The sequence below is a fragment of the Trichosurus vulpecula genome, chromosome 3, assembly GCF_011100635.1.
Source record: "Trichosurus vulpecula isolate mTriVul1 chromosome 3, mTriVul1.pri, whole genome shotgun sequence".
Taxonomy (NCBI): domain Eukaryota; kingdom Metazoa; phylum Chordata; class Mammalia; order Diprotodontia; family Phalangeridae; genus Trichosurus; species Trichosurus vulpecula.
The window spans coordinates 114,857,450-114,882,699 of NC_050575.1; the positions used below are offsets into that span (position 1 = coordinate 114,857,450).

The 25,250-nt window shown below is 35.7% G+C and overlaps 1 protein-coding gene across 1 annotated transcript in view; it reads left to right on the forward strand.

Annotated features, from left to right (window-relative positions):
* Positions 1-2,016: 2,016 nt before the first annotated feature.
* RAD21L1 (RAD21 cohesin complex component like 1) overlaps positions 2,017-25,250 on the forward strand; it is a 31,993-nt gene continuing 8,759 nt past the window's right edge. Inside the window, exons 1-11 of the mRNA XM_036751309.1 lie at positions 2,017-2,160; positions 3,069-3,198; positions 4,095-4,194; positions 5,462-5,568; positions 8,628-8,798; positions 11,767-11,871; positions 12,797-12,907; positions 14,341-14,570; positions 15,382-15,481; positions 19,653-19,786; positions 22,295-22,396. Coding sequence (XP_036607204.1) covers positions 2,017-2,160; positions 3,069-3,198; positions 4,095-4,194; positions 5,462-5,568; positions 8,628-8,798; positions 11,767-11,871; positions 12,797-12,907; positions 14,341-14,570; positions 15,382-15,481; positions 19,653-19,786; positions 22,295-22,396 — 1,434 coding nt within the window. The remainder of the gene's footprint in view (positions 2,161-3,068; positions 3,199-4,094; positions 4,195-5,461; positions 5,569-8,627; positions 8,799-11,766; positions 11,872-12,796; positions 12,908-14,340; positions 14,571-15,381; positions 15,482-19,652; positions 19,787-22,294; positions 22,397-25,250) is intronic.

The following is a 25,250-nucleotide window of genomic DNA, read 5'->3' on the forward strand; positions in this document are numbered from 1 at the left end:
ACCTTTTTTTAAACAATAAGATCTGATTATTTTTCCAAAACAAAATCTGTATTTAAAAACAAACAATGTTCTCCTAAGAATGCTGTATGGTTGAGTCATGAAATACAACATTCTCTGAAGAATCTAAGTTGAGGGTCACTCAGAAGGCAATGGAGAGGCATGTCTGTTATAATTGGTTGCTAACCAAGAACTGCACAAGAAAAGTGGTGTAAAGGCTGTTAGAGAGCTGTAGAGCAGAAGAGAAGGTGGGCTGCTCATTTGGAAGAGTGGTATATGTACAATGTCAAGAAACTAGAGAAAGGTCATCAACACGTTAGATGAACACTCTGTGAAGGTTTTAGGGAAGCACACTGGCAAAATCTCACGAATTGAGAAGACATGGATAGGTCGTATTGTACTATGAGGCTACACCTACATCTGTGATATCATTGATACATTTTGTCTGTTGTCTCCTTTAATACAGCAGGAAAAAATGCCATTGTGGCAAACAGTTAAGATTATACATGTTGTTATCTTAACACATGTAGTCAGTAATCTGATTACTCTAAAAACCAACCGAACTATACACTATAATCTCTCTTCACTTTTGCTTCAGCAACAAGATATTTCCCAGAATGACAGACATAATATGTTGGTATACGTACAAATGCATTATATGTCTTTTCTGTAAGTGAATGATATTCTTTTATTTTACCCTTCGTGTTAAGCCACTTTAATTTACTTCTCATTTTCCTTCCTTGTTTTATCCTGATTACCTCCCTTTTAGCCTCTAATTTTCTTCCTCTCCTCTTTTTCACTCTCTGACTCTCTTTCCTTTTTTTCTTCACTTGAAAAACAAATTTTCGGTTTAACAAGTCAGGACAACGATTCAATTCACAGAAGTTTTGTCATATCAAAAGAGATCAGCAGTTCACCTAAGCAGACAGACATCCTGTTTCCACGTTTGCCAGTATTAGAAGCTTCTGATTTAGTGTGGACATTTGTTCTGTCTTCTATCTTATGTTCCTTTCTTGAACTTTTTTCTTATGTTATGTTGTTTATTCTCTTTTCCAGCCTCTTTCTTCTTACTTTTCCCCCTTCTTTCAAACTTGACCCTTTTTCTAAAAAGCTGTTACTGGAAAAGATATATGTCAATATTGTGTTTACAATTCTGAAATGAAAATTCCGGTTTTGCTTATCTTGTAGGCATAATTTTATATTCTAGGTAAGACCCAAATATTCTAGATAAGACTTTAAGCAATAGATTAAATTAGGTGGTTTTATAAGTGTCAGTAAGCATTTACTGAAAAAGCTTCAGATTTTCTTACAGTACTTTGTTTGGACTTCTCTACTCCATCACATTCTATCTTGTTTCACACTTATTTGTGTACATGTCATATATGCATGTTTACATATCTGTCATATGTAATATATACACAAGCTACATGGTCTGTATGTTGTTAATACATGTGTGCATAGACTTGTCATATAGGTGCATGCCACATACTTATTTATGTGCAGTCATGTACACTTATGTACACATCATTGACATGTCCATACATGCCATGTACATACTTCTTTGTGTACATGTCATATACACCTTATTAGATTGTAAGATCATTGAGCCTAGGGACTGTGCTATTTTTTGCCTTTGCATTTCCACTACCCAGCATTGTGCTTTGCACATAGCAGGCCCTTAGTTAATGTTTGTTGAATTGAACAATACTGCCTGAAAATGATAACTTTATATTTCCAAAAGAAAGAAACTTCTTTAGTGTAGGATGATAAGATTTTGAGCAGAAAGGGATGTCAGAGATCATTTAGGCAAAGCCCCCAGTTTTAAAGATTAGGGAAACTGAGACCTAGAAAGGAGAATTGAATTGCCCAAGATCATACTGATAGTTAAGTGGCAGAGTTGAGATAAGAACCCAAATCCCCTGATTCTAAATCCACTTGTAAAGATTTTGATCCAATTTTAAATATCTTCTTTTATTGTTCTTTCTAGCTCATTAAATCCAACTGCAAAATACAGACAACATGTTCTACACACATTTGCTTATGAGCAAGCGAGGGCCATTGGCCAAAATATGGCTTGCAGCTCACTGGGAGAAGAAACTCACAAAAGCCCATATATTTGAATGTAATTTAGAGGCAACTATTGAAAAAATTCTATCACCTAAGGTATGTAATTGGTTGAAATGGAATCCTATTTGTGGGGAGGACAGGGATTTAAAAAACAATTGGATGGGGCATGGATGTCAGACCCCTTTTCTAAACTCCTATAGCACTACTTCTCTGCATTATTCATTTTGTTACCTAGTTGTACACCAACGTTCCTTCATTCAGCAACCGTCTACTAAGCATTTACCACCTTCAAAGAATTGCGCTATGTTCTGTGTCTGGCATAATTTGACCATTTTATAGGCTTATAGATTCGCAACTAGAAGGATTCTTATGAGATCATCTAGTCTAGCGCCCTCATTTTGCAGATGAGGAAGCTGACTTGACCAAGGTCACACAGGTAGTAATAATAAGTAATGGTTAGGTTTCCAACCCAATTCTATAACTCCAAATACAGGATTTCATTTACCACAAAACACTGCTATGTTTTCTATTTAGGTGACAATATGTGTACATAGATTGGTCCCTGAGAAGAAGGGACAATACTAAACCATGTTTTAATGTTTCTGTTTTAAATAATCCACTTCCCTTAGCATGGTGCAGTGCATACAGTAGGTATTCACTAAATGCTTATTGAATGAATGAAATAATATTTAGTAAATCTTTATATGCTATAATTCTTATAACAATAATGCCATATTGCCATGTTATATTTTTATTTCTTCATTTTGCAGTTCACTTAAGGAGTTCATTGCTTTCAAAGAATATGAGAAAACTTTAAATAGTTGAAAAGGGGGCAAAGTAAAACTTAGGAGATCCATTTGGAAAGATAAGGAAATATCTGTAAACTTTAAACAGATAAAATTCTTACTGACTTGCTGCTATTTCCAAAGAATTTTGTTCCTGTATTCTAAGTTCCTTATAAACTGATATTCTAAACAGCTTAACTTTTTGTATTTTTTTAAAAGGTGAAAATTGCACTGCGGACTTCTGGACATTTGCTGTTAGGAGTGGTTCGAATCTATCACAGGAAGGCAAAATACCTTTTAGCAGACTGTAATGAAGCTTTCGTTAAAATGAAGATGACCTTTCGCCCAGGTACATGCAACTGTGGGTTTGTTTTCTTCTTTTTGGTGCCTTCTTGCATTTCAGTTTTATTTGGAGTGTTTCAGTTTGATGCACAGTATTGCTTTCAGAGTAAGTGTAGTGAATTTAAAATTTCTTTTCACTGATTCTAAATTTCAAAGGCTAGGGACACATGGTCTCATTTTTAATTATTTTTTCCTTCCATGTTTGCATAGAAAGCTAAAAGTTTCCCTCAAAAGTTGTATTATTTCATATTTTTTGTTTTTAATGTATCAAATAATATTGAATCACCAAAAGTACATAATAACCATGCTTTTAAAAAACCCTAAGGATGCAATAAGATTGATTAAAAATAAATGTTACTAGTTCTTTAGAGCAGTTTTCAAAATTCTTATAGCATTAAACAGCTTCAACCTTTTTGAAGGAGCTCCAAAGTATGACAGAGAAAGCTGTGTCAGTTACAATACCTTAAAATATAATTCAGCTACATTGTGCATTTGTCAGGTTTTCTTCTCTTTCTTCGTGTTAATGAAAATTACCAGTGGATTTATGGTTTCATTACGTATGATATAAGATTGAGAGTATTTTACTTTCCACAGCATCACTGCTTAGTTGATCAGCCTGAATGTTTTAAGCATGAAAAGAGCCCTAAAGTTTGAGAAGACCTAGATTCCAGTCCCAGGTCTACCAGTTAACTAGTCGTATGACCTTGGGCAAACTACTTAATTTCAACAAGCATCGATTTCTTCTTCTGTAAAATACGGATAATACTTGAAATATAAGAACAAATGAGATTTTATACATATGTGTATGCATGTATACACATACACATATGTATATGTATATATACATAATTTTTAACCTTAAAACACTATATAAAAGTGAATTGTCATCTTTATTTCCTTTAGGACTAGTTGATCTTCCAGAAGAGAATTTTGAAGCTGCTTACAATTCTATCACATTGCCAGAAGAATTTCATGACTTTGATACCCAGTTACCCAATATGAAGTAAATTGTTTTTCTTATGTTTCCACATCTCTAATAACACCCTACTCCAGTATTTTATCATGGCATAGACGTGACTTGGGTTCTTAAAGTCTGTGCCAATTCAGTATAAACCCAGCACACAATTAGAGACACTTCAAATGCATGCCTAGGAGGAGGAGGAGGAGGTAGAAGGGGAGGAAGGTGGGTGTGAGTCTATTGTCTAGGTATCAGTTTAGCTAAATGTGTAGTGGCCCATCACCAGAGGGTTGGTCCCCAGGAGATGAGTTTTTCTGTCTCCACTAGCTCATAAAGACAGTCTATTAGGCATGGAGAAATTGTCATCTCTATTGATGGAGGGAACACTCATACTGATGGATCATGGATCCATAATAAAGTATTTTTCCATATATCTTAGTTAAATAGGGTTTTAAACTTTTTTTTCTTACATGTTCATGTTTAAACTTCCTTCAGAGAAATGGATTTAGTTTTAAAAAGGATTACTGAGTAACTCATTGAGCACATCTGCCAAAAGTTTAAATTTATTATAATGGCTCCAAGTACAGTGACAAAAATGAACTATATAGTCAATTTTTCCCCTGCTAAAAACATGTTTTCTGGTTCTCTAATGAAATACAGAGGAAGGGAGGAGAGTAAATTTTTTTTTTAAATTTGACAATTTCGAAGATCTTGAAATACTTTCTTACAAATTGCTTTAGGAGACAGGGAAAAGGAAAAGAATGTGTTGATTTATGGCTCATAATGATTAAATATGCCACACTGGGTAAAAATGTGAAACCAAACCAATAACGTAAACATGTCACGTCACTGAAAGCAAACACAATATTCATGCTTGTACAGTGCTGAAGGGAAGCAATGACAGTGGTGAGTACAAGAAAGATTCTTTGTAAGGAGGTCAAGCAAACTCGTGAGACTTCTATTTCTCTTCAAGCTTGGTCTTAGCCTCTAGATTGTAAACATAAACTCTATGGGCAAATGTGCACTTTGGACAAGCTAACTGTCATTCATCAATTATTTACCAAGATGGGACAATATTTTGCCAGTATATGTATTGGTGCAGATCCGCTGAAAAAAGCCTGTGGCTATCTCATATAGTTTGTTCCTATGTAGTTAACGATTATTTATAAAATATACAGCTGAGAAAATAATGATCTTATATTTCTTGTTTTTAGAATGAAACCATATAGGGGGTGGAGTATAGGCTCTCAATAGTTATAAGATCAGGGTGCTTCTGTTCATGTAATAACTTGTATTTTAAACTTCTCTGTAGTGCTGTTGATGTTTCTGAGCACTATACTCTGCACCAGAGCAAAGCTGAAGACATTACACTTAGAGAAGATTTCAGTAACGATCTGCTTTTTCAAGCCGGAAGTTTTGGTGAGAGTATTTTAAAAGTTAGAATTATAAATCATAAACAAGTTTACGTATATTTCTTTGCTGAATATACACCAGAAGAAATCATTTATCTACTTGTGTCTAAGTTGTATCTTAGGTCTACCCTGTCTTTCTCCTTACACAGATACTGACTGGCTTTGGCTAAATCCTTACTTCCTCATGCCAGGAGAGCTATAGCAGCTAGTTTTCTTATTTATTCAATACATGACTCTGAACTGTGATCTTCAAAATTTGTTTTCATCCTCTCCCATCTCCCTATTTAAGGATCTGCCGAGGCTTCCTGTTACCTATAAGACCTAAAGTCCTTTGCTGGCCTAAAGGCCTTCCACCAATTCTATTTCTCTTTTATGTCCCAACATCTACTTTGTGTTCCTGCCAAGCAAATTTACTTGTTGCTCCACATCTATTTCCTGCCTTCCTGCCTTCGCTTTCCTCACTTCCAGCAATACACATCTTCCTTCAAAAACATATCCGAGCCTCCTCCCTCCAACAAGCCTTTCTTTAATCCCATTGATTTGTAAGTACTCTTATATTCTTCATGCATATATTCCCTTCAAGAAATATCTATTAAGAACAACTAGCATTTATCTGATGCTTTAAGGTTTACGAAGCACTTTGTGCATCTTGGGATATCTGATCCTCACAACCACCTCAGGAGGCGGGTGTTATTGCTGTTGTTGCTGTTACTACGATATTCTGACCTACTATATGCAAGGGAAGGGACCCTGCCAGGTATAACAGGGACAGTCCCTGCCCTTCTCCAGCGAGGTGTTAGTGGGGGCTAAGGTGTTTGGAAAAAGACATGCACACAAATAAGAATAGTACAAGATATGGAGGATGCATATTGTGAGTTTGAGGCACAGCTCTATTGTTTACCAACCCTGGTAAATAAGGTCAAGTTAATTAACCTCCTTGAGTTTCAGGTTCCTCATCTGTAAAATGGTGATAATACTACTTATGATGCCTACTTCACAGGTTGGTTATGGGGAAAATGCTTTATAAACTCTAAAGTACTAAAGCAAGGTGACCTATTTCCCTCAAACAGATTATAAAATTGAAAGTGGAAATCCTGTCTTTTATTTCTTTTGTATGGCTTATCCCTACTTTCCCATAACCCTAGTGATTAATACACGTTGGGTACATATGAGGCCATATCTGGTGACAGTGCTATCTTTATCCTGGGTTATAGGCTACATCTAGATTATTCCCTAAAGGTGAAGCTTGACCAAAAGCTGTTTTCCTTTTTGGGCTTAAGCCCAGTCTGAAGCTCATCATTCTTCCTGACCTCAGTATCTTAACCCTCAGAGCCTTCACTGTCACTCCTTTTTGATGTCCTGATTCTAGAATCCACCCCCCTTCTTCTTAGGCTTCCTACCCTTCCTGCCCCACCCCCCAACCAGAACTTTGTGAATGAATATAGGAAAGATTTCTATTTATGAGAGGAGAATAAAGTTACAACTTTCATAGCAGAGGACAAGAATTCTCAAAGTATTTTTAAAAAAAGCAAAAGGATTCATCCACAGGACAAATCTGGTGCTGAGTAAATCTGCTTCGTTCTGTAACAGATAGTGATGGAAGCACCACTATCTTTCCAATCTCCACGGCCAGTTGCATGCCTCCTTTCCTGGTTCGTTACCTGGGAATATAAAATTCCTTTTCCAAAGACCTTATGCCTTAGCTTTGACTCTTCTCAGCTTCTTGTTCTCTGGGTCTAACCAACTGGTTAATTTTTAAAAGTCATGCTAAACTCTCAGCTAATCAAAATTGGCTACTGACACCTGCTGGGATCTGGCCCTCCACCCCCAAAGGGGCATAGTTCCTTCCTTGGGCCAAGAAGGGTGTGGGGATGCAGAACCTTAGAGTGGAATGCAGGGTGACCCTGGACTCAGGTCTGTTACTTAGGCAAATCATTTTTGTAGCCTCAGTTTCCTAATCTATAAATGGTGACCTCAAACGGCCTTTCCAGCTCTAAAGCTGTGAATTTATGATCACTTACCATGCAAATTAATATAAGCCATTTCCCATTTCCAAAATATCCCTTTATTTCATAGAATCCTATAAATGCTGTTGTTAAACCATGGTAGATTTTCCTTTTGGTGTCAGGGACCCGAAACTTCAGACAATCAGAGTCCCTTGAAATCTGGCACTGATAGAAAATAAGGAAGAGGGAAAAGCTTAGAAAGTACTATCAAGGACACAACATTTACCAAATTTCTGACACAAATTCATCGTAGACAAATCCCTTTGGTGTTTTCTGGGTCTAGGACCTCAGGCAGCTTAGCAGTGTAACCAAACACACAATTTGTTGCCTGGCGTTCTCCTCCAGGAAAACATCCCTGGAATAGTCCAGAGATAATATACTCACACAAAGGGAAAGGCATCCAGTGACATCTGACCCCTGCAATTACTTTTCTTTGCTGTAATAAGATACCACCTTCCCTTTTCCTCCTATAAATACTTTGATGTATTATATGGGAAGTATGATTAGGGCTAGTTTCAAATACCAGCAGTATGAACCTTCTTTTCTCCTGTTTTTATGTGCTGGCTGCAGGAAATCTCCAAGTAGAAGAAACACTAGTACTCTGCTTAGGGCTATTGACTCTACTATAACCTATCCTGCCTCACAGTTTAGCTGTTCTGTCTTCCTTGCTGAGTTAGTATTTATTTATTGATGTCTCATAAACGTCCATGGGAACAGTTATAATATTCATTTAGTGAGATTGGAAAATCTGTTTAGTTTTTGTGTACATATGTAATGTTGTTATTTTTCATCTGACCCAAAGCAGCAAATATTTCTTTGGGTAACAAGTTACCTTATTTAACTCTTTTTTTTTCTCTACAGCAGATGAGTCTTAGGTAGCATAAAAGACTCAGTAGCTTGAGTGACACTCCATGTTTTAGTTTACTGGTTAATGTCTATTAAAGTTGAATCAAATTCTTCTGTTTTCATTGTGGGCCTAATATATTTGCCATTATTTATACATTTTTGAAGTTATAAGCATATCTCAGAGCTTCCTCGTCCTCATTAATCGTTACTTTAGGTGAAGAATCTGAACTACTTAGGAGACAAAGCTTCTTTGATGACAACATATTGACACATAACAATTCGATTTTGGCTGAACGTAGTTTTGCAAGTCTCCATGAAGAAAAATCTGTATTGTATGACAGCGGAGATGGATTCGGGGATGAAGGAGCTGCAGGGGATATGATTGGTATGGCTTAAAGCTAAGCTGACAATAAAGTGTTTTATTTTTAAAGATATTTTGGCTAATAAAGTTATAGATTATGTTGAATTTTCAAAGATGTTCCTGAAATGTCCCATTCTCTTTTCCATTACTTTTCTAATGAAGACATAATACTCCTCCTCACCAAGGCCCTATAGTTGTGCTCTTGATCTTAACCCCTTTCCTGTCCCCTGACAGACTACCCCCACAATTATCCCCTTTCTCCAATTTATTGACTCATTTCTTGTAACTTACAAACTCACCCTGGTAGCAGGTTTGTAGGGTTGTAAGTGTTTGTTATATTATCCGTTGCATTTGTAGACTGCAGGAAAGAACACAGTAGATTGGGAGAAGTTTAATGATTCTCTTTTCATTCTTAAAAATTCTTCACTCCATCCTACTACCCTCTCAATCTATCATCATTTGTCTCCCTTTAATAGCCAAACTCCTAAAAAAAAGTTTTCTGTTTGTTCCACTTCCACTTCCCTTCTCTCTTCTCAGCTCTTTGCAATCTAGTTTCTGACCCCATCACTCAACCAAAACTGCTGTCTCCTAAAATCTTTTAATTACCAGATACAAGAGCCTTTTCCTCAATATTCATCTTTCTTGTCCACCATATTTAACACTATTGAACAGCCTCTTCTTCTAGACACTCTCTGTCTAGGTTTTCATTACATTGCTCTCTCTTAGTTCTACCTGTCTGGCTACTCCTCAGTTTCCTTTGGCAATGGATAGTTATTTTCTCTCTATATATGTAAGCCTATTCTTCCTTTAAGATGCAGCTCAGAAACCATCTACTTGGAGCCTTTCCTAATTCTCTCTAACGGCTAGTATTTTCCCTCTCAAACTACCATACATACACACACACACACACACATACATATATACATATATATGTATATGTGTATGTATATATACACATATATATATATAGAAAATTATCTACTTGGTATATATTGGAATTTCTTAATTTTATATTTATTCTGTGTATATATACGTATGTGTACGTATATATATCTATATCTATATCTATATATATATATATATACACACACACATACGTACACACATTTATACTTGTTGTTTTCCTCATTAGACTCTAAGTGCCTTGTGAGTAGGGATTGTTTCATTCTTTGTACTTTGTACTTATATCCGCAGCCTCTAGAACAGTACCTGCCACATAGTAGGTGACATAGATTGCTACATAGAACTGCCACATAGATTGATTGATTGATTAATAAAACATAAGTCTGGAAAGATTGGATAAATCTGGAACCAGTTTGTCCAAAACTGAGGGATTTGTATTTTATCTTGGAGGCTTGTTGGGGCCCACGGAAGATTCTTAAGCAGAGATATGACATAGACCTATTCTTCAGGAATATTATTTTGTAGGCTTTGTGGAGGACTGAATGAATTTGGGACACACTAGAAGCAGAGAGATCAGTCAGGAGGTTACTGAAATAATGCAGATGACTGTGCTCCATCACTGTACTGTACTACCTCTGTAACTCAGCATACCCAATGAATCTTTCTTAACTCTTTCCATCTCAAATAATTCTGTGGTAAGGTCCTTGTGAAGAGTGTTTATTATAGCAGAGCTGAAATTTACTTAGTCGTTCAGTAAATATTTCTTGAGATGGGAACTTTCAGAAAACAGATTTTGTCCTAAAAACGAGGAAGTAGAGACTAACTGAACAGCTAGGTAGCGCAGTAGATAGAATGTTGGACCTAGAGTCAGGAAGACTCATCTTCGTGAGTTCTAATCCAGCCTCAGACACTTGCTAGCTGTGTGACCCTGGGCAAGTCACTTAACGGTAAAATGAGCTGGAGAAGGAAATGGCAAACCACTCCAGTATCTAACAAGAAAACTCTAAATGGAGTCATGAAGAGTCAGACATGACTGATACAACTGAACAGCAACAACAAAAAGGAGCTCTAAAAGGCATAGGTGAGGAAGAAGTACATTCTAGGCATTGGAGACAGTCTGTTTAAAGGCTTACAGATGGGAGATGGAGCGTCATATATGGATAACTGCAAGAAGGCTAGATTGGCTAGACTCAAAGGGCTCAAAGGGGAGTATTGTATAATAAATATGGAAAGATACAATGGATCCAGATCATGAAGAGTTCTAAATGCCAAAGACAGTGGCTTGTATTTGAACCCAGAGGTCTTAGGGATCCATTAGAGTTTGTTGAGTTTATTGGGAAGGTGAATGACATGTTCAGACCTTTGCTTTAGGAATATTTAAAAGTCTTTTCATCTTTCTAGTCCCTTTTCCTTTTCTGCAAAATGAAGGGGTTGGACTAGCTGATTTCTGAAATCCCTTCTGGCTCTATGTGTGATTAACCTGTTATTAGTCTCTCTAAGCCTCAGTTTTATCATCTATGGAAATGGAAAAATGGAAAACATGACTTGTATTGTCTACTCCACGTAGCTTTTGTGATGAAAACGTTTCAAAAATTATAAATATTAGCATAAATTTGAGGTTTTTATTACTAGAGATGTACCATATAAGATCATAAGATGTGCATATGTCAGAGGTTACTAGTTTTCCAAAAATTAGAATTTGATAAAATATATTTAATACTAAAACTCTGTTGGATATAATTTAATCTTTTTTTTTTGGTTAGTAATATAGATGTGCAGAATTGCCAGTAAATATAGAATTTAAGTTGTGGGAATGTCAAGTAATATTAGGAATAGTTTGCTGAACTATGATATTAACTATGGTTAAATAAAATTTATTAGCATTGTAATTGTCCTAAATTTGATTAAATTTAATTATACATCATACAATTTTAGTTTTATAAATAGTGATATAAAACCAGTGATACAAGTGATATAAAACTAACCAGCCAAATATTGAAATTGTATTCAACACATTTTATTCAACTTTTATTTTCATGAGTATGCTTTTTAAACTTTCCATGATAAAGTTACATATTATGTTTTTAAGACAATCTGTTACGAGATGACCACAATATCCTGTTGGAAGACTTCAACATGGACCAAGAAGTTTCTTTGCCTCCTGAGCCTCTTGAATCAACCGAGTCAGTAGTTGGTGAGTTCATGTTTGTCTTTATGTATTTCCTGAAAAAATGAACATTCCAATTAAGTATCATAAGCACGGAGTTTATATGGTACTATAATATAGAAAGAGATAATAGGAACAAGACACTAGGTTAAGTGAGGTGAAAAAACCTTCAAATACTAGGGTTCTAGGAAATTAGGGGGATGGTTTGAGTTCTGAGATCTTGCTGACTGGGAAAAGGAGTGACTACACAAGATCAGTTATGAAAGCACATTTAGGTGATTTGCCAAAGTACTGTGCTTTTGAAATTATTTGTGTTGACCTACTTGGATACTTCAGGGATCTATGATTTCATCGGCATGGGTAGAATTTTAGATTGCAGCCCCTCTACACATTAGTAAATGGTCTTTATGAGTTTCCAGGGCTGAAAAGTATTTTTGGACTAAGTGGTAAAATATATATTATATATAAGTATATAGATGTACTATATATATTATATAGTATACTATTACATATAATATATTATATATAACTATAGATTATATAGAAGTATGCATATATGCATACAGTTTATAATAGTGTGTTTTAGAATGTAACTTTATAGTTACTAATTAGTATTTTCCCACTTGAAATGAATGTAGACTTAACTCACATAACAATCTTTCAGTTCTTTAATGAGCATATAAGTATTATTCTTCTCACTTTTCAATATCAAATTTGCTTTTAACCCTGGGATAGAAATTTGGGCAGAAGGGAAGTTATACATGGATATGTAATTATAGTTCCTTATAGATCCGTAATTACTAATGAATAATTTATAGTATGTGTCTGTTGTTTTTAACTTACGCATAAGGTTGCCATTGTACTTAGTTCCTGTGTTATCCTATAATTTGCAACACTACTACTTTGTGATAGATTTGTTTTCATGGGACTATCATTATGTATTCAATAGGAGAAACAAGCAATTCTGAGTCTGTACATCCACCTGATAGTGAGCAAATGAACGGAACTATGTTAATGAAAAATGAAGAAGAAGAACTTATCCTTGATCCAATTGATCCTAGAGGTCAGAGTCATTTTTGGTTTTTGTTTCTTGGATATAAAGGGATTAAATCTTAGAACATAATCATATCTGGAATACTGTGGAGAATGATAATGTGTTTGAACACTATATGAAGTATGGCAAAGAGTCGGTACAATAACAGGATTTGTAATACAGTACAAGCGTAATGAAAGAACCATGAATGATGCATCCATTATATTCAGAACTATCCAATTTGGTAATGTATAAAATTTAAAGGTGGCTCATTTGTGAAATGTTTGGAAGAGATATGTAAAGAAATACTGAAGACTAAGGTGAAAGACATTAGACTCCCTCACCCTAAAGCAAAAGCTTGGAATGGAAAAGACAAAATGACAATAATAATCTTCAGATCTTTGTAGGAATTTGGTGGAGGGAGGGGTGGTGACTCATCTCCAGGTATAACAGAATAAGAGAAAATGGGCTTAGATTGTTGGTGAGAGATAATAAATAAAACAAACAAAAACAACCAACTCTTCTAGTGAGGCCTATCAGACACTAGAATAAATTGTAAAGGAAAGTTGTAGAATTCCTTTCTTTAAAGAGCCTTAAAAGTTAAATTGGTATCCTGTTTGGGAGGTGGGGAAGCTACAGCCTCGAGGCTTTAGACATTTCTGCCTGAACTATTGTTTCCTAAACTCTTCTATAAAGTACTGATGTTCTATGCAAAATTATTAATGTGGGTTCTGTAATAAAATTTCAGTGTATATATCAAAAATATACATGTGACAATTTTTCTAAATGAAAAAGTGTATATTGTTCCAAAATTTCTCTGACCCCTGTTATCCCAGTAGACATTCTGTGCCTCCCAGATTCCCTAGATTAGCATTTATGAGTTCTATCAAATGCTGAGATAATCTGTAGCCAAATTAGTTTGGAAACTGCTGTTGTAGAAGTGACAGAATAAACTAGACACTATACGAGCTCTGGAAGTTTCTTCCATTTCCAGGAGCTCATTACAAAACTAAGCGATGTTGTCCCTCTTACCCCCAGCATCCTTATGTTACTCACAACTATAACTTATGAGAGCAGGCACCATATGTACCATGGTTGGGACCAGAAGCAGCTGTGTGTGTGGACGTGTGTGTGTGTGTGTGTGTGTGTGTGTGTGTGTGTGTGTGTGTCTGTCTGTCTGTCTGCCTATCTCTGGTGTGCACTGCCACTGATGCTCTGAAGAACTTTTGAGAGATACTTGTCAGAGTCAATTATTTAAGGACTACTGGCCACTAATCTTCAACCGAACTGGACAGGAAATCAGAAGGAGGAAAGGGATGGAATTTCCCCCTCCATGAAATTCTGCAAGATGCATTATTGTACTCCTGAGACCCAAGAAGGGGTCTCAATATATTTTATTGCTATGAAATCCCTTGGAGACCATTATAATAAGGAGTTTAGTCAAATTTGTGGATGTTTCTTAGATATTGAACAGGGAAGGAAAAGCAAACGTAAGAAGAAACTACTTATTGATCCAGTGAAGGAGATCAGCAGCAACACCATGCATAAACAGCTTAGTAACTTCATGGACACACTGACTGTGTTGGAACTTGCACCCCCTACTAGACGTTTGATGATGTGGAAGGAGACAGGAGGAGTGGATACACTTCTATCAAATGCTACTCAGTTTCTGATTAATCCTGAGCTTAAAATGGTAAACATTTCTGTCTTTTTATACTGATATAACATTTACATTATATTTTAATAACAGAGCTGTTATGCATCCTTCTTCAAAATTTTGCAGCTAGAATAAATAGAATTAAAATAATTAAGAGACTAGCCTAGGTGGATGCAGCACAGTTAATTGGGAGAAAAGAACCACACCTATCTTGTAGTAAGAAAACTTGGGTTCCAGTCCTGGATATAAAGGGACATCTTGTTAGTTGCTTATTGTCTCTGAGCCTCAGTTTTATTATTTGTCAAACATGGATCATACAATCATAGTTTTAGAACCAGAAGTGAACTTGAAGGTCATTTTATAGATGAGGAGCTGAGGTCCAGAGAAGTTAAGTGACTTGCCCAAGGTCACATTGATAATAAATATCATTTATAATAAATAATTATAATATAATATAATACATTATAATATAGCCATATTATAGTGTATTATGTTATATTATATATGGTACAATATATAATTAATATTATAAAAATTATAATAAATAATATCATTTATAATAAATATCATTTGAGTGTAAATCCTTGGGCTCCAAATCCACTGTACCGTGCTGTCTTTCTTTGTCCTCTCTCATAGGGTTGTTATGTGAATTAAGGAAAATATTAGATGAAATGTACATCGTAAATGGCCAAATGTTCAATATTTACATTATATGTTACATTACTATTATACCTTGTCACTTCTGTGTATGTTTATATATTATTGGTTTATTTTGTGGCATAATTAGCTGTGCTTTGCTGATTTACTTTACTTATAAAAATACAAGAAAATAAATGTGTTTTCACAGTTGTTTAGAAAATGCTTTCGGTCATCTGACATTAAACGTAGAAGAAGAACTTTACAGACAGGATTGGAAATGGATGAAGTGAAAAATGATGACCTGCTAGGTAAGACTATTCCATAGAGACTTTTACACGAAACACAGGTATCCTTTTAGAGTGTAAATGTTTACGCCTAACCTGATTCCAAACCCATCCATGTTCAAAGTCAGCCTCCAGAAAAAAATTTTGAAGTTAAGGAAATTGCTACATTGACATCCTATTTTCTTGCCTGTTTGTTGTAATTTTGATTAAAGAGATTTTGTTCATAAGAAGCATTTATATAAGAGCTATACCTAAAATTTGCATTTTGATGTTCTGACAAAGGAAGTTAGCCCTCCACGATTATTATATACTAATCCAGTAACAAATACAAGTTCATTATTAGCTGGATTATTTTAAGAAGACTTATAAAGAATACACACACACACACACACGCACACACGCGTGCACGCATGTGCATGTGTGTGTCTGAATTAGAGGACTTGATTTCAAATCTAAACTTATAACTTGTGTGACGTTGGGTAAGTCACTTACCGGCTTCCTCTCCCTTCCCCTGGTCTCAGTTTCTTCATCTATAAAGTGAGGGGTTTGGACTTGATGGCCTCTGAGCTCTAGATCTGTGATCTAGTCTCTGCTTCCTTAGCCATACAATAAAGGGACTGGATTTGATGAACTACATGAGCTTGTGATTTTTGACTTCCAAATGACTTACATGGCCAGTAAAAATTGAAATTGAAAATATATTTGATCTGAATCATTATACATTTCCAACTTCCCTGATTTCTTAGAGAGTAGATGATAGAGTGGTAAAGGATAATTACATTAGAAACTCACAAACAGCCAAGTACAGTATATGTTCTTTTAGATAATACATTCTATGCAAGTTATTCATCCATTCTGATCCTGAGTTCTTCACCTAGAATATGAGCATAACATCTATACTTCCTACTTCACAGGAAAGCTGTGAGGATCAAATGAGATAAACTGAAAAATATTACACACACAAACACATACACAGAGGAGTTGTTATCATCATTTATTCAACAACTGTTTTATCAACTTATAAAATGCTTTTATACAGACAACTATATGAATATATGTATACACATATATGTGTGTCTATGTGTATATGTATATATGTATGTATCTCCAGTATGGTAGATCAGTCACTACTTCCTGGACTTCTTGCTTTTGGGAAAAAAATAGAAATTTTATTTTTATTTCTATGGATAAGTATAGGTATCCAACTACATAAAGAAGAGAATAATAAAAATACCATGTAAGACAAAATCTCCAAAATGGAAATTATAAACTATATATGTATGCAAATTTTTGCGACTTTTGCTACAGATTATAAACCCAAACCTTAAAAAAACCCTCTACATTGACTCTTACGTAGTAGAACCCATAGCATCCTGTTTTTCATGATTTTTAAAAACTTTACTGTGTATAAACCTGGATTTGTTGCTGTTATTGTTGTATTTAACTACATAGTTGTAGATACTGTGTTTGTGTATGTGTGTATAGCTCAGCTGCTTTCACTCTGTATCACTTAATATGAGTCTTCCCATATTTCTTTGAGTTCCTCAAATTCATCATTTAATTATGGCACTATAAAATTCCATTTCATTAATATAACTATAATTTATTTTGCCATTTACTACCCAGTGAACACCTAGCTTGTTTAAAGTTTTTTGGTATTACAAATGATACTGCCAGGAATATTTTTATATAGATAAGTATTTTTTTCCTGTCAGTAAACTTCTTAGGAAATATTCCTAGGTGGGGAATAAGGGGAAGAGGAGTAAGCATTTATGTAGTGTCTGCTCTGTGCCAGGCACTGTGCTAAGCATTCACTTTTTTTTATGGTTGCTTTTTACATTTACTTTGTTACAGTCACTGTATATGTTGTTTTCCTGGCTCTGTTTACTTCACTCTGTATCAGTTCATACTGATCTTTCCATGTTTCTTTTTATTTTTTAACATTTGTTGTATTTGCACATACCACAATTTGTTTAACTATTCCCCCAATTGATGAGCATCTGCTTTGTTTCCAATTCTTTGCTAACAGCAAAAGTGCTATAAAGATTTTGGTGTATCTGGAGACTTTCTTCTTATCAATGGACTCCTTGGGGTATAAGCCTAGGAGTGGATTCTCTGAGTCAAAGGATATGGACATTTTAGTCATATTTGCGTAGTTCCAAATTGCTTTCCAAAATAGTTATACTACTTCACAGCTACACCAACAATGCAATTGTGTGCCTATATTCCTACAACCTTTCCAACACTGACTATTCCTATCTTTTTTTCATCTTTGTCCCTTTGCAGAGTGGGAGATAAAATAGTTTTTACAATTTAGTTTTATATTGTTAATCTTTTTCTCATTCCATATAAATTTTGTTGTCATTTTGTCCACTTATATAATCATACTGTTAGTATTTTGATCAGTATAATATTAAATTTATAGATTAATTTGGGAAGTATTGATATTAAAAAATTATTAAGTACCTACTGTATTCAAAGCACTGTGCAAGGTACTGAGACTGCAAAGATGAAAAACAAAACAGTTCCTATCCTCAGGAAATGTACATTTTTTGGGGGGGGCAGGAATACAACATGTACACAGATAGGCTAGTACAAAATAATTTCAAGAAGGAGAGAGCATTAGCACCTGAGAGGATCAGAAACATCTCTTATGGGAAGTGGCACCTGAGCTGTCATCGGACAAAGCTAGAGAGTCCAAGAGGGCCTTCCGTACAAAGACATGAATGCAGGCAATGTTAACAGTCTAGCTGGGATCAGAGAGGACTTGAAGGAGAGTATGGACTGAAAATAATGTTAGTAATAGCTAGAATTTGTATGTCATTTTGAGGATTAAAACATGCTTCACAAATCCTATCTCATTTTTATTTTCACAACAACCCTGGGAGGTGGGTACTATTATTATCCTCATTTTACAGATGAGGGAACTGAGGCACAGAGAATTTAAGTGACTTTCCCTGGGTCATGCAGCTAATATGTGTCTGAGGCTGGATTTGAACTCAGATCTTCCTAACTTATTGGCTTCAGCCAAGTCTAGCATTCTATACAATGCGCCACTGGAAAAGTAGGCAAGGGACTTATTAGGAAAGCCTTTAAATACTAAACTGAGATTTCCATGTTTTATAGTAAAAGAGTGACTTGGTCAGATCTATTTTTTCCTTTGAGTCTCTGCTTGCATTTGTTCTAGTTATTCTCATCTTTTGGGAGAGTCTCTAAATTTGCATTGATTTTGGTATTGGTCAGTGACTTCTCTGATTCACTTATTTGTCTAGCTTTAGTTCCTGAATTGGGGCTTTGTTAAAGGTGCAGGCTATACCCCTGATGCACATTTGGGTGGAGATGGTTGGCCTTGCTTAGTCTCATTCTGGGTCCCCTGGGTTCTTGTATGCAGACTTCCACCTCCCAGGGTTATGCTCAACCAGAATTTAAAGTTCACAGAGTTGGAACTTCAGGGCCCTCTATGGCACATCAAGACAGAATGCTGGGCACCTAGAAACCCTCAATGCCTCAGCTGAGCACTTTTGCTCCCCCAGAGTATATTCCCAAACCACCCTGGAGCTTTTTTAAAGGGTCCTTCCACTCCTGCTCCCTCTGGACAGAGAACTCTAAAGGCTACGAGTGTCTCTGGGACCTTTTCTGGTCACGCTGGTAGGTGTGGATCTGTTTGCTAGTGCTAGCACTGGCTTTTCCAGCAGCCCCATGTTTTCTTGCTCATGGGCTGCTAACTTTTTGTAAATTTCTGGAGTGAAAGAAGTTTCTTACTATAGTTTGCCATTGGAGTTCTTGATCATTATTTAGTCTTGTACAATTTATTTAGTCTTGTTTGCTGGCATAAGTGTTGGGAAACTGGGTAGTCTGCTACCTTTCAGGCAGCCACCTTGACCAGAAGTCCATTGCCTACTTATCAATATATTAAAATGTGCTATGATATCAAATGGGGGAAAATGGTGCCATGGATAATTGACTTGTGCAACGTGGTAGGTATTTGGAAGTTTGTGGAGAGGGATGGGAAAGTGCAAATCCAGATCCTATAGACACACTCAACAAATGCTTGTTGATTAATTGATTCCAAATATTCTGTAGTCTCTGTTTTCTAGTTCATCCTTTGCCTATGTCATGCCCTTTACACATTGGATGTTGGCAGTCTCTGAATATTAATATTAAACTCCCTTTCTTTACTTCTTTGTTGGTTCAGAGAATTCCATGATGGAAGAGCCATGTAACCTGAGAGAATTAACTCATACAGAAATGAGGAAAGATGTAACTGAAGATGTCCCATCGATTAATTCAGAGAATGGTGAAAACACCAATGAAAATGCTAACACTGTAGTAAGTTTATGATTATTTTGGTGCAGATCTGTATTTTTACATATATAGGGAAATTCCAGTGAGGAAACTCCTACTACCAAAGCAAAACAGCAAATGTTCTACAATTTCTAGCCCAAGAGAGGTTTTCTTTAGGCACTGATAGCTTAAGTGACTTGCTCAGGGTGACATAGCCTGTGAAGAAAGAGATGGGGCTTGAATCCAGGCCCTCTGGACTTTGAGACTGGCTCCTTCACTATCCTTCACTGCCTGACAAGTTCATAAATAGATTTATAAAAACATAAAGCCTTATTCTAGTTTATTAAGAGCAATTTTCTCAAGCCTGGACTAAGAATTTTGTGTCTCCCTGTCATATCATGTGTTTATACAGTAGTTCACTTCTCATATACTTCTAGTACATATATGGTTTTATAGGTTTCCTTCAGTAATTATTACAGCTCTGCAGGGTGAAACATGATCACTATCTGCTGAGCAATAGGCACCTCGGTGAGGAAATTACAAGGAATGCCATATCTAGTTTCAGACTGAAACAAAATTTCACTTATCTTAAATTCTTAATTTATTTAACAGACATTTATATTATTAAATTATTTGAGAGTTACTGTGCCAGGTACTAGGGAAGATAAAAAGATAAATAATGCATTATCCCTATCTTTGAGGAACTTACTTTCTAGGAGGGAGGAAATAAGGCATGTAAACAGATTTTTAAAAATCCAGATTCTCTTTAAAAGGTGAGTTCCTTGAAGGCAGGGACTGATTTTTGCTTTTCCTAGTATCTCCAGAACTTAACACAATGCTAAGTATATATTAAACACTTAGTGCTTATTGACTGACTGAGCAAGATTTCATGTTCAAGAAAATTTCAGAGTTTAAAATATACATATATGTATATTATGGAATATTCTTCTAGTTGTCACGTTATTGAACCATATGAGGTCAAGTTTTTAGTTTCATTCAAAAATAAATTAAGGCATTAAAGCTTTTTACCATACTGCACTATGTTCTTTTTTTAAAATTCAATTTTATTTTATTTTCTATTCCAATTTCTCTCCCTCTCCCACCCATTGAGAAGGCAAGAAAAACAAAGCTCTTTATAATTATATATAGTCATGCAAAATAAGTTCCTACATTAATGATGTCCAAAAAAAAGGAAGGAAGGAAAAGAAAGGAAGGAAATATACTTCAGTTTGCACTCTGAGTCCATCAGCTCTCTATATGGAGATGAATGGGATGTTACATCATGAGTCCTTTGGAATTGTGGTCGATCATTTGTTGATCAGAGTTACTAAGTCGTTTAAATTTCATTATCTTTACAATATTGCTGGTATTGTATAAACAGTTCTTTTGGTTTTGCCCATTTCACTTTGAATCACTTCATATAAGTCTTCCCATCCCCTTCATCATTTCTTAGAGTACAATAGCATTCCATCACCGTAACTTGTTCAGCCATTCCCCAAGTGGGCATCCCCTCAGTTTCCAATTCTTTGCTACCACAAAAAGGGCTGGGATAAAAATTTTTGTACGTATGGGTCCTTTTTCTTTGATCTCTTTGGAGTATAAGCCTACTGGTGTTATTGCTGGGTCAAAGGACATACATAGTTTATTAGCTTTGGGGATGTAGTTCCAAATTGCCTTATAGTATGGTTAGACTAGTTCTCATCTCTACCTAGAGACTGGAGTATATTTTGTTAGCAACTAAGAGAATTCAGTGTTTTGTGGGAAAGAATTCAATAAACAGGTGTTAAGTGACTACTATGTGTAGGGTTGTGTTCTGGGAATAGAAAAGGAGGAAAATGATAGGTAAGAATGAGGAAAGTAAGATAGCATGCAGCTTTTAAAAAATCAAAATGTGTATGATAGTTTAAATTATTTATTGAAATGAACATTTATTTGATAAATATCTTCAAGGAAATATGGTTGGCTTATTTTCTTCCTTGGTAGCCATAATCTACTCTCCACTTCTGAGCATTCCTCCTGCTTTATTAGCTTCCTCTCCTCTTCTACCTTTTCCTCCCCAAAATAGTGGACAACTTTATGTGGCACTTTTTGTGTTGGAGGTGGGAAGGGACATTTTGATTTTGAGTTTTGAACTTTAAGCTCTGGTTTTACCTTTTGCTCCCATAGAAGTGAAGGATAACTTCAGATAGCATTATTCTTATGTAAGGATTTGTGTACCACATGAAAAATATATAAATCAAGTGGACAACAAAATATTCGGAGAAATCAGAACAGAATGAAACTAATGAGTATATATCTTAAATAAGAAAACGCAATTTCTTGGCTCTGTTTAAATGTAGCTAGAATATCTGACTATGAAAAATCAAACAAGGTATACTAGCTTGATTCCTTGAAGAGTGAAGGAAGTATTTTCAGGAAGTCATATAAATGTATATAATTTTTAAAATAATCTATTGAAATGTAATTCATGTGATTAATGTATTTAAGAAAGTATAATTGCTTCTGTAATAAGTACTAGCTAGAAAACATTTATTTTTACCTTTTTTCTCTTAGCAGGAAACAACTGAAATGGTTTCTTCCAGTACAGAGAAATCTTTGTCAATGAATGACCTCTTGGGAAAGGAAATCGAAAATTGTCAAATTGATTTGGAAAATGTACGTGTGATCCTGAGAAGGTTGTTAGGTAGTTTTATTTCCTAACACCTTAAGTACTTTATAGTTATTCATCACCTGTCTTTGGAGAACTTACATTACAGGCGTTCATTCAATAGTCATTTTATTGAGCACTTATTATTGAAGGTGCTAAGGAAGTTACAAAGACAATAAAAATGTAGTCCCTGCACTCTTACAGTGCTTTACTTTACAGAACTTACTTTCATTTAGTAGGGGTGAATGAACATCACAAATATATCTAAGCCAAAAGTTCTTAACTTGAGGTTCATGAACCCCAAAGGGATCCACGGGTAGATGTCAGGTGGTCCACGAACTTGGATGGGGAAAAAATTGCATGTTTATTTCAACATAATTGATTTCCTTTGCAATTCTATGGGTTTTTTTTTGTTTTATGCATTTCAAAGCATTATTTTGAGAAGGGTACATAGGCTTTACCACACTATTAAAAGAGTCTATGACACAAAAAAGTAAAGAATCCTTAATTTAAGCATTTGCTAACTTTAATTCATAATATAATACAAAAACGATAAGGGAAAACAGCAGGGCATTATAAGTAGGAAACTGCTTTTGAAATTAGGAAGACCTGAATTCAAGTCCTACCTCTGACAAACTCTGAGTAATTCTGGGCAAGTCATTCACCCTCTCAGTGCTCCAGGCTGCTCTCTGAGAACAGATACAAATCTGCATTGGTAAAGGGAGTTTCCTCACTAGGATTGTTCTGTACCAATGAAAGCACAGATTCTATTTTCTTAGAGTTCAATAAATAATAAGCAGTTGAGAGAATTACCAAGGACTTTGCAAGGTTAAAGGAAGGAAAAATCATTCCAATTGGGTAGATTATGAAATGCTTCATGAAGGGTATGACATTTGATCTGTGTCTGAAGGATGGGTGAAATTTCAACAGGTAGATATGGGTTAAGGGCATGAAGGAAGCAGGGAAAAATTATTTAATGCATCCTTGTTACAAATTTAGAGGAATGGGTAATAGTATTGTTATATCCCGTTTTACTAATAACCAGTATATAAAAACATAAAATATATGAAATAACCAACATGCAAAGATCAATATTATAAGATATAAATTAAGGAGTATTTATTCATTTTGCCCAAGGTCTCTTTGTATTACTCTCATTTGTTGTTGTTCAGTCGTTTTCAGTCATATCCCATTCTTTGTGATCCTATTTGGGGTTTTCTTGGCAAAGATACTCGAGTGGTTCGCCATTTCCTTCTCCAGCTCATTTGACAGATGAGAAAACTGAGGCAAAGAGAGTTAAGTGACTTGCCCAAGGTCACACAGCTAGTACGTATCTGAGGCCAGATTTGAACTTGGGTCTTCCTGACTCCAGGCCCAGGATTACACCCCCTGTGCCACCTAGTTGCCCACCTTTACCACCATAGTATTCCTTAAAATAATAAGTTTCCTTAGTGCATTTCAAGTAACATCCAGCTTAAAAAAGGAAACGTAAACACAGCTTTTCAGCAACATAACTATTGTATGGAGAAAGGAAGACCTATATTCCAATGACATGAGGCCATTAAAGAAGGGAGAGGTAAAGTAGTTAAGTCATGATGGGCCCAGTTCAAAAGTAGAGCCAGAAATAAAACCTGATTCTCTTGACTTCTGCTGGTGTGTTTGTCTAATCAGCCAAATAACAATAGAATGTCAGAGCAGAAAGCAGCCTCAGAGAGAAGAAGCAGTACTTTTCACTGGAAATACAATTTACTGACTTAGAGTCAGCAAAGACCTGGGTCTAAATTTTGCTTCCCACATTCACTAAGTACGTGACCATAGGCTTTCCAGAAAATCTCTAAGGTTTCCATATATATAAAATGGGCATATTCAAGCCTATAGTAATTAACTCACAGGGCTGTTGTTATTGTTTAGTTGTTCAGTCGTGTCTGACTCTTCATGACCTCACGGACCATGGCACACCAGGCCTTTCTGTCCTCCACTATCTCTCAAAGTCTGTCCACGTTTGCGTTCATTGTCTCCAAGATACTGTCTATGCATCTCATCCTCTGCCATCCCCTTTCCCATTTGCCTTTAATCTTTCCCAACATTAGGGTCTTTTCCAGAGTCCCATCTTCTCATTATGTAGTCCAAGTATTTAAGCTTCATCTTTAGTATTAGACTTTCCAGTGAATAGCCTGAATTAATTTATTTACGTATTGACAAATTTGACCTTCTTTCTGCCCAAGGAACTCTCAAAAGTCTTTTCCAGCACCGCAATTGGAAAGTGTCAATTCTGTGGCGCTCAACTTTCCTTATAGTTGAACTTTCACAGCCATACATTGCTACTGAAAAAAACCATAGCTTTGACGATACAGATCTTTGTTGACAAGGTGATATCTCTGCTTTTTAGTATGCTCTCCAGATTTGCCAAAGCTTTTTTTCCAAAGAGAAAGCATCTTTTAATTTCATGGCTGTAGTTTCCATCTGCAGTGACTTTTGAGCTGAAGAATATAAAATCTGATGATATTCCATTTCTTCTCCCTCATTTTTGACAGGAAGTTATGGGACCAGTTGTCAAGATCTTAGTTGTTTTTTTTAATGGTAAACTTCATGCCAACTTTTACACTCTCCTCCTTCATCCTCTTCAAGAGACTTCTTAATTCCTCTTCACTTTCAGAGTAGTATTGTCTGAATATCTGAAATTGGTTTGTTTGGTTTTGTTTTGTTTTGTTTTGTTTTTTGCAGGGGGGAAGGCAGGGCAATTGGGGTTAAGTGACTTGCCCAAAGTCACACAGCTAGTATGTGTGTCAAGTGTCTGAGGTTGAATTTGAACTCAGGTCCTCCTGACTCCAAGGCCCATGATCTACTCGCTGCACCACCTAG